Here is a 12,758-nt window from a genome sequence, read left to right on the forward strand (position 1 = left end):
CAGAGCCCACTTAACCCTTTTGCATCAGGATCAGCATCTGCTGACTAGGTTGGGTAATTCAGGAAAACACCGACAACCTATTACAGTTTAGCTTACGGGTCTATTTTAGCAGCCACTCTGCATCAATTGCATGGGATACTGGCTCAATGTAAATGCAGATCCCATGTTTCCACTCTTCTTCTGGGTCTCCTTGCAGCCATCCACACTGGCCTATGTGGAACTGGTGCAGAGATCTGAGTTAAGGTGACATAGGGAAGGAATCAAGGTTCCTACACCATGGTTTGTACTTACTATACTACACGGAGGGTTCTAATGCCATCTAGCAAATAGCTGTTTATGGGTAAATTCAGTTTAAAAAAACTGTATTAAAAGAACATTTAGGTTGCTAAGTGAAACACTTAAAAGTCAGGAAGTGGTGTGGTAAAGTTAAGTTTGTGTGCTTAACCTTAAATCTGCTCTCTTCTATATATGTATTATAATGTAGATTATTATTACATAATGATATAATAGATCTCACAACATTTTAAATAAAGCCTTAGAGTCCCTCTTGCAGCATGTTGTAAAAATAAATGCTACTCTTCCTCTGGGATGCTGTCACATTGTTTCTCAGATTATGCAATATAATATCACAGTATGTTAGACAGTATTATGTTTTAAATATTAGAGATGCACCAAGTGACTCTGTAGGCAGTAGCCTACCTTAAACTTCTAATTGCCCTTCATGATAGCCTGTGGCGCAGAGCTACTGGCTCTTATCTTCAGGAAGATGTTGAGAGCTGTGTTTGCTTGCTGCTTCATGAGCCCTTGTAAATACACACACACCTACACACGCACTTTCTCTCTCTCACTCCCTCTAATATACACGCATTTACACACTTCGGCATAATTTTAGAATATCTCTTGGAAGACTCTCGCTGTTCTGCTGGGTATGATTGTCTGATGTTTTTCTTACCAGGTACTTTTATAGTTCAGCGTTATTTAAACACTGTTATCTCTTTGATCAAAGTCTATAACCTGAAATTTGAGCTGGAAGGGAAGGGCGGGGGAATCTATCAAGTACTTGTATATTTAAACGTGTGCTGCTGTCTCTGTATGTATGCCGGGATTCAAATATATTTACTTCAGTGAATTCAACTTCAGTGAAATCTTGCAAGTGCAGATTAAACATTGGCTTTTTTAGCAAACGCTCTAAAAATATAATATTATGATTCAAGTATTGTCTATAGAATTAAACAATTTATAGTGAAGTTGTTTTGAAACTATTTTAAGTTGAAGACATAAAAATAAATTTCCAGGTGCTTTCTTTTTAAACCCCCATCTCAATTGATGATCAGAATTTCCATATGCTGAATGAATGTAGAATTATTTTAGTATGGCTTGGATTTACATTAATAACTAAATCATGTTATCTAGAGCCTTGTATGCGTCTGTTGGAGGTTGGCACTAACCTACTATGCCAGATGAACTGTAGACCATTATAGCATTGCTATAGAACTTAAAACAATTTTCAGAGTTTTTCGTTAGGCTGATGCAAGACAAGTAGCATCCGCAAAATTCAAACAATATGGGAATAAGTTGCAAGATGAAACTTGCTTGCCACACCTTTCCTCTACAATTTGTTTTCTCTTGCTGAGTTTTAAATATAGTTTTAAGGGGAACATTCTGATTTATTTTAAAGTTGGTCCCTTTGGATTAGGTATTTGTCAATGGACAAGGAGGAAGAACATCCTCCTGCTGGATTTATTAATATTCAGTTCATATTTCAAGTAATTAACATGAATTTTGTCTGTCTGAATTTTGTCTAACTGGTTTTACATAATGGTCTGAAAGATAGTCTTAAAGACATATTTAAATTTATATTGCTCTCATTTTACATGCTAACAAGAAGCAGCAGAAGTGTACAGAAGAATTTAACTAAAGGTTTCCCCTGCCTTTTCATGTTACCTTTTACATTTCAGCTAAATACCAGGAATTATTATAATTTAGCACATTTAAATATGGCTTTTCTCCTAGATAGATAGAGTACATCCATTGATTTCTGTTAAATACAGTTTTACTGACTGGCTGGCTACACACACACACACACACACACACTCTCTCTGCTCTGCCATATCTCAGTTACAGCGTAGTCCTACCCAGGGTCATTACAATGTACACATTACATATTTCTAGCAAACATGAAAATGAATCAAACAGAAGTAGAGATAAACAGAGATAGATTGGAGCCTGGTGGGGGCATAAAAAGCGGTAAGCTGACTGACCACTGGACTAGTCTTCCTAGTTTGGTATAAGCACTGTTTTCCCTTCGCCACCCTAGAGCAGCAGGACCCCATGAAGTGAAAAATTAAACAACTAATAGGAGTAAAGTTTAGTGGAACAATTATTTGGTATCAATCCAAAACTAATTGTTTCTGAAGAGATGTTTAAACCAATGTCAGTGCAAGGCAAGAGTTCTTGGCCTATGGCCAGCACCTTTGTAATGCATATTAGCTCAGATGAGGAGTACTTAAAAGTTAGACAGAGAGAGAGAAAGAGAGCATTTTCTCACTGCTCATGCTGCATTGGATTGTATTCTCCTCCTTGCTGAGACCAGCTGAATACCTGTGCAGTGCTTCCTTAACGCGAGTTTTGCCAAGGCTGACAGCAGGTTCTGCTCTTTTTTTCAGGTGGACTATCAGCTGTTGATCCCTCTGCTGACAGTAAAAACAGATATGCCAATTGCTCGCTGCCATTAACAATGACCATGACCCTTCATACCAAAAACTCTGGAGTTGCCCTGCTGCACCAGATTCAAGGCACTGAACTGGAGACTTTGAGCAGACCTCAGCTGAAGATTCCCCTGGATCGGTCGCTCAGTGAGATGTATGTGGAGAGCAACAAGGCAGGGGTTTTTAACTACCCAGAAGGCACCACTTATGACTTTGCCACTGCCGCTCCGGTGTACAGCTCTACTAGCCTCAGTTATGCCCCTGCTTCTGAATCATTTGGGTCCAGCAGCCTGGGAGGGTTTCATTCCCTGAACAATGTCCCTCCAAGCCCCATGGTATTCTTACAAACTGCTCCACAGCTCTCACCCTTCATCCATCACCACAGCCAACAGGTACCCTACTATCTTGAAAATGATCAGAGCAGCTTTGGGATGAGAGAAGCTGGCCCTCCAACCTTCTTCAGGTAAATCCTACCTTTGATTTATTTGAACAGGATATGCTAAACAGGATATAGGGAAGCACAAAGAATTGTCTCTGTATAAAGGGCCATGTAGTCTGATCAATTGAGTCACCAGTGAATAATTAGACTGTAAATGATACTGTGGAGTAAACAAAATAGCTGTTGTGACTGTTGAGTAATTGTTGCTGTAAATGTTAGAAAGTGTACGTACATGAAAAATAAGTCTGATAATGAACATAAATGTGACCTGGGAAAAACAAGTCGAGAATAATAATCTGCAAAAGAATGGAAAACAGGAAGAAAAAGCACATTAAATAAAAATGAGTCTGAAATACACTAGAAGGGATTTCTCCACCACCTTTGTCAAATTCAGACCCGGGGTAAGTGATAGTTTGAGTCTGTAGGAAAAGGCTCTTTTTTTGGCTGCCTATACAATGCTATGGGTGGCTTATACAAGAAGCTGTTTAGAAGCTCAGTATCCTTCTTAGTAAAATTGTTATAGTTGACTTAATGACAAACAGCACTTCAATCATACAGAGCCTTTAGAAGCTGCAATAAATGCCTCATACCTGAAATGCATATTTGTGGTTGGAGAGAGATAAGGAGATATTGTTTCCCTAAAGTAGCATGTTTTATTAAAAGACAGAGTATTTTTACTTTCTTTTCTCTTTAGCTTCTTGTGTCTCTTAGTTGAACACTTCTATAAAAATGTTCTATTTGGGAGCATTGGCATTAATATTTTTGCAGTTGAAGATGCATTTCAGTACTTTTTTTGGATTAGGTGATGGAATGTGCTGCAGAGAATTTTTAGATGGCAGAGAATATATAAAACATCTTTAAGAGATGCCAAGGTTTTTATCAGCTCTCCTTCTTCATTCTTAATTTAAAAATAAAATACCCCACCCACAAAATAATTAAATAAATATCCACGACAAAATGAAAATATATTTTTCCTTTATTGGGAAAATACCAGGAATGCAACACCCCTATATCCAGTCTCTCCCAAATTGTAATGTTTGGTAGCAAAATTTTGCAGGATATTGTGCTGGGTCATGTTAAAGGCGATTTTTTCCCCTTAATCTATGTCTCTGTCTCAGTTATCTGGGAGGTCTGAGCAACAAACTGCAGTTTAGGAATAATTACTGCTTATAATATTTAGGGCTAGATTCTTGCACCCTAACTCTATTGGATAATAAATTACTTCAGGGGGATTATTCGCAGGGTAAAATAATACTCAGTATGAGTAAAAAGAAAAGAAGTACTTGTGGCACCTTAGAGACTAACAAATTTATTAGAGCATAAGCTTTCGTGAGCTACAGCTCACTTCATCGGATGCTCACGAAAGCTTATGCTCTAATAAATTTATTAGTCTCTAAGGTGCCACAAGTACTCCTTTTCTTTTTGTGAATACAGACTAACACGGCTGCTACTCTGAAAGCTGTCAGTATGAGTAAGAATCAGGTCACAAATCAGAGAGGAAGAGTGAAGTTTTGAAAAGGATTTGTGTATCAGAAGGAACCAGAAGCATTATCTTTTAAAAAAATCATAGAGAGGGCTTACAATAAACTTGCTATTGATGGTCTTACTGATTATCTCACATTGACAGCCATGGTAGTGACTTGAACTAAGTTAGAGAAAGCAGTGCTGTTTCTATCTCTGTAGGGCTGTACTTGATAGAATATTGCCCTGAAAACACTAAACTTTAGCTCTTTTTTCCTTTTGGGCACACACCAAATCACAAATATCCCATCAAATAAAATAATTGTAATGGTACTCAATTTATGAAGTTATTTAAAGATAAAATCAGGAGTTAAAGTACAGTCATTTCCAAAAAGGCTGTAGAGGGCACAAATTCCACATACCCCCAGTTTGCTTTACTCATTTCAGTAGTCCCATTGAGTTCAATGGGATTAGATGAGTAAGGAGAGCAACATTTAATCCTTTGGTGTGATAGCGTTGTATGATTGTGTTGGAGAATCGCAATATTTGCAATGGAGCATCACCATAACATTATGGTTTAGGAATGCAAATGCTGCATTCTCTGAGGCCAAATCAGCTGGAACAGTAACTATTTAATAATTACTTACAATAAGTAGGAGATGGAGGTGTATTCTGCCATGCACTGCCCCACTTTAACACATGGCTAAAATGTTAGAAATTTTCCTCCTCCTCCTCACTCTCTTATTGAAGAAGTTAAATACAAATTATACTATATTTAATTAGCATGACATTTTGCATGTATACAGATAGACCTATGTATGAATTCAGTATCACTTCTATTTGATTTTTTAATTAATTTTTCCTTGTGATTTTCAATACATTTCCACTGAAAAATAGTTCCTCTGAATTTCACTGCATGCTAACGATATACTGTATGTCTAGTGCTAGATACTACCTTTTCTTATCTTACAAAGGTAGTATGTTCAAATCATGGGTGAAGAGTAGCTGGGGTTAATCTTTTAATTTTCTTAGAATTTTTGCATGTTTTATTGTCTTTTCACTATTTTCAGTACTTAATTTATCAAATATTACTATGTAGTTTCATGAAAATATTGTAATTTATATTTTGTGTGTATGAATACCTGGCTATCAACAAAGAAAATGACTTCAACTGATCTCAGTTTTTATATTTGATTGTGCTGTAAAAATTTTCACTGTACTTTGCAATAGGTTTCTGTCTCATTCAGAAAACACCAGAGGAGCCCTCCAGTGGCTAACTTAACACCTGTAAATCCCCACAGACAGCAACAGATTAATTCCTTTCTATTGCCCTATTAGAAAACTAAAAGCTTACTCCACTGACCTGGCACCTTCTAAGGGTCAGAAATAAACACTTGTCTGCCCTTTGTTTGGCTGGGGAGCTGGCTCCAAATTCAGCACAAGCTCACACAAAACCAGATTGGACCTAGTATTCAGTCGATTATGGAGCCACTTATTTGTCAGTAGCAAAACACAAGACAAAGTCCAGTCAATACACTAGAGGAAACATTCTATGAAAAAGCATCTGTGCATCACTAACACACTCTCTTTGTCTTTCTCTCTCAAATGAAGCCGGAATGTTTTTTGGTGCCTCAAGCCTAGAGCATAGGTTAATATGGATAAAGTATCTGTTTAATTTTGCAGATGCGTAATATCTCCGAATCTTATTAAGGCTGAATTATTATAAAATGTCTCTTGGTGGTTTCCCATCAGTGTGATCATGTTAATTCTTAATACTTTCCTAAAATGGTCCAAAAAAAATGACAGATACATTGATCCCCATCCTGCTGGAGTTCATAAATCCCCACACAGGGTATCAGAATTTGGAAGAAGAGAGTTGGCCCTACTAGCCTAAGCTGTTTTCTTTAGCTTGAACCACTTCAGTGGCTAAACCTTATGGATGTTTATATAGAGAGCAGAATTTTATATATGCAAAATCCAAGGATAAAATGTTTCTTTTTCTTTTTAAATATAGCATGGTATGCTCTATATAAGGGAATACCCATGTAGCTATCTCTTTTCTGTGGAAAGTTTCCTTTTGATTTCACAGTTGGCATTAGGCATCCATAATATAGGAATGCTGATGTTATGTCCTGAACACTAGGACTGGTTCTGTTTATAGAGCCTGTCCTCCTGTACCTGTCAATTTTGCAGAAATGGCCAATAGAGGAAGAATGGCCCCATGCTTCCCTATGTTATAGGGGTGTTGTGAGAATAAATCCATTAGGGATTGTGAGGTGCTCTGATTTTATGGTGATGGGGGCCATAAAAGTACCTAAGAGATCTCTATCTACTAGTTCTTCTTTGAGTATGTGTCAGTGTGGGTCTCACTCTAGGTGCACATATGCCCCATGCACTCAAGATTGGATTGTTTTTAATAGCAGTGCCCATTGGGGCTGCTCATGTGCCCTGTCCCTCCTTGTGTTCCTCTGAAAGAGCATAAAGGGTGGTGCACCCACAACCCTCCCTGAGCTCTCTTACTGCTTGCCAGACTTCACCTGTGGCCCCTTTAAGTCTGTTCTTCTGTGAAACAGCCAATAGACAAGAAGGTCTTAGTATCCCTTCCTATCATAGCAGAGCTGGCTGGCGGTTAGAATTCAAACATACAGAAAGGAGTCCCCTTTTCATTCCACTCCCTGACAAAGACACTAATCAGAGACAGACTGGGGAGTTTACTTCAGCCATTTACAAATCCAGGAACCCTGGTTCCCAAGCAACATGGAGCTACACATAAATAAACTAGAGCTCAGAACCATAAGACTGCCATACATGACATTCCTACTGGGCCGCCAAAATTCAATTGTGCATATCTTCAAAAACCTCATGACAGCCATGCACTACATAAATAAGAAGGGAGGTGAGTGATCCACACCCATTTTCCTGGAAGTCTTTGACCTCTGGAATTAGTGCCATCAGAATAGGGTAACTCCAATGACCCTTTGTCTCCCAGGAGTCAGCAATAACTTAGCAGGCTTTTTGAGCAGGCAATCAGTGACTACCCATGAATAGTCCTTGCACAGATCCATCAAAGAAGAGCTAGTTGATCAGTGGAGCTCCCCCACAATAGACTTGTTTGCCACCAAGGACAATACAAAATGTCAGAACTTTTACTCTAGGGGAAGCCTGAGTACAGGGTCACTACTGGATGCCTTCCTCCATCAGTGGAAAAGAGGCTTGCTATGCTCCTTTCTACCAATTTCCCTGATTCTGAGGGTGATTTCGAAGATAAAAAAGACAAAACCACGATCATTCTGGTAGTTCCATGTTGGCTGAAGCAGTTCTTGCTGCCAGATCTACTGCAGATGTCCATTCAGCATCTAATCCAGCTCCCAGACAGACTGGATCTGATCTCACAGAACCACAACCAAATGCTCCATCCAGACCTGAAGTCAGTGCACCTGAGGACTACAGATAGGGACTGCTCCCTACAGGTCCAGGAAATCCTGATAAAAAGCAGGAAGATGTCTACCATAAAAATGCACTTTTCAAAAAGAGAGGTCCTCAATAGGTTCAGGTCTTTCTGAGCTGCCTATAATTCAAGCCTCAAGACTGAAGATTCTTGACTACCTATTATACCTCTAGCAGGTTGGTCTTTTGCTCAGCTTTATTAAAATCAACTTTGCATCGATGTCAGCACGTCATTCAGTTGTGCAATCATGCTTAGTCTTCTCTTAACCCACAGTATCAAAGTTCCTTAAAGGGCTACTAAACACTTATCCCCCAGTCAGAGAACTGAGTCCCGCTTGGGACCTCAATACAGTCCTCCTGAGACTCATGAAGTCTCCTTTTGAGCCTCGCAGAATGTTTCTTATACCACTTCACTCTGAAGATGATCTGCCTAGTAGCTGTTACTTCAGCCAGAACAGTGAGTGAGCTTCAGGCGCTTTTGGCTGACCCTCCTCTTCAACATTCCATGGGGACAAGGCAGTGCGAGATCTTACTGGAAACTTATCCCCAAAATGGTCTCAGAATTTCATATGAAGCAGTCTATCAGTTTACTTGGATTCTTCCTGAAACCATATTTAGCATTGAGAAAGAAAAGAAATTACACAAACTAGATGTATCCAGGACTCTGCTTTGGAATACTCACAGGACTAAACCATTCAGACTGTCAACTCATCTATTTATGGCTATAGCGGGGCATTCAAAAGCCAAGCTTCCTCATTTCAAAAGATATTGCCATGGATTACAGAATGTGTCTCCTTTTGTTACCAGCTGATTAGTGTGCCTCATTTCACTGCAGCTCAGCTGACTCTTATTCCTGCTTCAGACATGTGCCAGTATCAGAGTTCTGCTAGGTGGTGATATGGAGTAAGCCACTGACCTGTTAAACACTATGTCTTGGAATTAGCTGCTAGGTCAGGTGTCATGTTCAGGAGAGAGTTTTATAATCACTGTTCAACTGAGGCAGCTGATACTTCTCATTCCTGCCTTCCTGAGGGGATCCAGGAAATAACCTACAAGGGATTCACAGTGATAAGTACTCAAAAAAGAAAGAATGAACTATGAACTAGGTAGCGGCAGTGGAGGCATAGCTGAGCTGTGCTGAGTACAAACCTGCCTGAAAGCCGTGGGTATGGCCTTGGCACAGCAGAGCCGTGCTGCTGCTGCTGCTTCCCACAACTACGGTACTATTTATATTTGCACTACCTCTCATTGAGCTACTCTGAGTATCTGGACAAGAGCAGGGAATCACATCCCTAGCTCGCAATGTAGACATAGCCGTAGTGGAATAGTACCCCTCCGTAAGCAAAAATGATTACTATAAGCAAGAAAAAATGTGCATGCCACTAATGTGTAAGTTCCTGTAGCTCTCTTATTACCTGGAAATAGACTGCATAGTGTGGATTATTTAAAATTTAAAATGTATAGATAGAGACATATTTCTCTTTTTGTTTCATCCCCTATGAGAACTTTTGTCCCAATTTTTTGTGGCTTCTGTGCTCATTTATATCAATAGTAGGAAGAAAAGGAGTACTTGTGGCACCTTAGTGCCACAAGTACTCCTTTTCTTTTTGCGAATACAGACTAACACGGCTGCTACTCTGAAACCTATCAATAGTAGGGATATGCATGCCAATCCCAGAGTTGCAAATTCAGCTGAATCTTCAAAATCTGAGAGGATGATTCAGACATGGTTAATCGAAAAAGGTGGTGTGATAAAAAGCCAGAGAAAAGCAGATGCAACATAAAATTATGTAACTGGATGTTCTTCATGGTAAGCATGTGAGATATCAGTACATTTGTAATAGGTATAGGTGTGTGCATGAGGCACGCACAACGCGAGTTAAGGAAGCCAAATGTTGCTTAGAGTGGGTTGCTGAGTGCTGTTTCTTGTTGGTCCAAGTCACAAGTATAACAAACAAGATGAAAAATAGGAAACACATCAAAGAATACTACAAAGAGAATTTTTCACAAACGTCTTGGAAGCAAATTTCACTGTTTTTATGGACACGGTGAATTGCTAGTGCTGTCTATTCTGAAGGTTGCCCTACGCTTCTGATTTTAAGGCCCTGTTTTCAGTTGCTTATAATTTTGTCAAACTTCAACTGTTCAGGCTGAAATTTTCTGTGCCAAGTGTCTGCCTCAAGCTGATTTTTTTCTTTTTTAAAGTTTCAGTCAAAATGGTTCAGCTGTTTCTGAGAATGAGGGGGAAATACCTTATATTGCCTGTGTTAAAATGGTCTTGTTTGGTTTTTATTTTGTTTTTTTAATTGAGACGCTCTCATGCCCCCATGCTGTAGAACAGTTTGGCAGTGGGAGGTCACCCTGATGTCAGGGACGTGCTTTTTTGCTTTTCCCAGGAAATCCTGCCCAAATTTGGCCAAGTTATAAGCTTTTTAAAAATCTCAGTTTGAACATACTCAGTAGACATTTGTTAGAGTTTGCCAGTTAGATTCTCTGAAGATTTCATCTGCATGGAGCATGCTGCATCACCTCACAGCTCCTATATGCTGACTGGACTGTGTATGCATCACCCCAACAGAGTGACTGAGCATGCTCCATCCCAGGGCACCTGGGGCTGTGCAGAACTTTCACTGCAATTACTACTCCTCCCTGATGCCAGTCACTGTGGTATCAGGCCACAGAAACTGATATTTGGAAGACCATCTCTCTTGTATTCTTAAGACCTTCCTCCTGGCCCAGCCAGCATGGAAGAAGCAGCCAGACTCAAATGCAGAGAAGTCAAGAGGTGGACTGGGTGGGGGGCACAGAGAGAGAGTAGATTGGTACAAGGAGTGTGGGGGGCGAGGGAAGGGAGACTCCGATTGGGGTGGGGTGGAAACTGGGAATAGGAGATCAGGTGAGGAGACTGTGAATGACTGGGTAAGGTGACTGGAAGCTAGGAGCTGGTGTGTGGGGTGAATGGGTGGAAAGACTAAGATTGAATGAGGAGCAGGAGGGAGACTGGGTCTGACTGGGCAAGGAGACTGGGATACGGAGCCCAGGAAGGAGTCTGGGACTTTGACAGGGAGCGTGGAGAGTGAGACCTGGACTGGGTGAGCAAGGGCACTGGGATGAGTAGCTGAGGGGAGAAAGAGAGAGAACTTGGGACAGGTTCAGGCTGGAGAGTACAGGAGTCAGGTTTGGGGGGAACAGGGGTACTATTGGGTCTGTGCCCACAGGAGTACATTCTCTTCCAGAGCCTGGAATGGAAACCAAGATTCCTGAGTGAGTCTCACCATTCTTCTGCTGTCACCAAATATCTGTGAAACCCATTGGCAAAGTGTATGTTTTATCTCCCTTTAGTGTTGGTCCTACATGGAGGATGATGACCTACTAGTGTTATCAGTTTTTTCATTAGCCCATGTGGCAGAGGTCTGTGCAGTGGATCTGATGTGCCATTTAGGTGTCAATATGATTCCATGTGTAGAATTTCTGTTTTTCAATTACTATTTAAAAAAAGAACCCTAGGCAAATATACACAATTAATAGAATGTTAAGATTGCAAAGTTAAGCTCACAAAAATTAGAAAATGTCTGACTTAAGGTTGCCCATGGAATCTTAAGATCCTGCCAGCAGTCTGGAGTTGTGGATACCCTGGCCAGTCAAGGCGGTGGGGGCCCATGGAGCTCCAAGCCACCGTGGGTGGCAAGGGGCCCCCACAGCTCCCAGCTACCATGGGCAGCAGGGTACCCCACAGCTCCCAACTGTGGGGGATGGGGACCCTGGAATTCCAAGCCCCCACAGGTGATGGGGCCCCTGGAGCTCCTCCAGCCAGGCCCCAGCATTTTGTCATGGATATTTTTAGAAAAAGTCAGGGACAGGTCACAGGCTTCTGTGAATTTTTCTTTATTGCCCGTGACCTGTCCCTGACTTTTACTAAAAATATCCGTGACAAAATCTTAGCCTTATCCATATTGTACTGACTTTAATTACATGATCACATATTATTTTTTCCACAGAATCCCTACATCATTCAGTGCACAGGATGGACTGTGCTCTGCAGATCAATCAGGCTTGTGTAGTGAATAAGGCTGTTATCTGTATGACCTCTGTTATTTGTTGCAAAAGTTGGAAGACGTGCAGTGAAAAAGGCAGAGGATTGCAGAAAGAGAAAAGATGATCTGATGGTTAAGGCAATTGAGTACTGCTCTGGAGAATTTGATTCTATCCCAGTATCAGCTGCAAAGTTCCTATGTGATGTTGAGCAAATCACGTAAACCAGACTTTTCACAGACGGTCACTAAATGTGTGTTCCTCATGTTCTTTGTGCGCAGCTTGAGACAGTGTCTGATTTGCAGTTCTGAGCACTTACTGCTGCAAATAGAGGCAATGGGAACTGTACTTTTAACATATATATAGTTCTAGATCCTACTAAATACTCTGAAAAATCAGGTTCTAAGCATCAAATTGGGCATCCAAAATTCAAATTCATTTTTTTACCATAACTCTCTGTGCCTCAGTTCACCATCTGTAAAACGAGAATAACAATACCCTCTAACTTCACAGGGATGTCGTGAGAATAAATGTATAAATGTTTGTGAAGCACTTAAGACACTACAATGGTGAGCACCATAGAAAAGTCCATCAGGAAATTCATAATTCTGTCTTCAGAGCAGGATTTGAAAAGTGTGCAGTAAATAAGGCATGAGGCCACAAGTTGAATA

At 40.4% G+C, this 12,758-nt stretch overlaps 1 protein-coding gene across 1 annotated transcript in view; it reads left to right on the plus strand.

The window, feature by feature from the left end:
• The first annotated feature begins 687 nt into the window (after positions 1-687).
• ESR1 (estrogen receptor 1) overlaps positions 688-12,758 on the plus strand; it is a 180,815-nt gene continuing 168,744 nt past the window's right edge. Inside the window, exons 1-2 of the mRNA XM_043511211.1 lie at positions 688-955; positions 2,667-3,171. Coding sequence (XP_043367146.1) covers positions 940-955; positions 2,667-3,171 — 521 coding nt within the window. The 5' untranslated portion in view covers positions 688-939. The remainder of the gene's footprint in view (positions 956-2,666; positions 3,172-12,758) is intronic.

This window comes from Dermochelys coriacea, chromosome 3, assembly GCF_009764565.3.
Source record: "Dermochelys coriacea isolate rDerCor1 chromosome 3, rDerCor1.pri.v4, whole genome shotgun sequence".
NCBI classification, from domain to species: Eukaryota; Metazoa; Chordata; order Testudines; family Dermochelyidae; genus Dermochelys; species Dermochelys coriacea.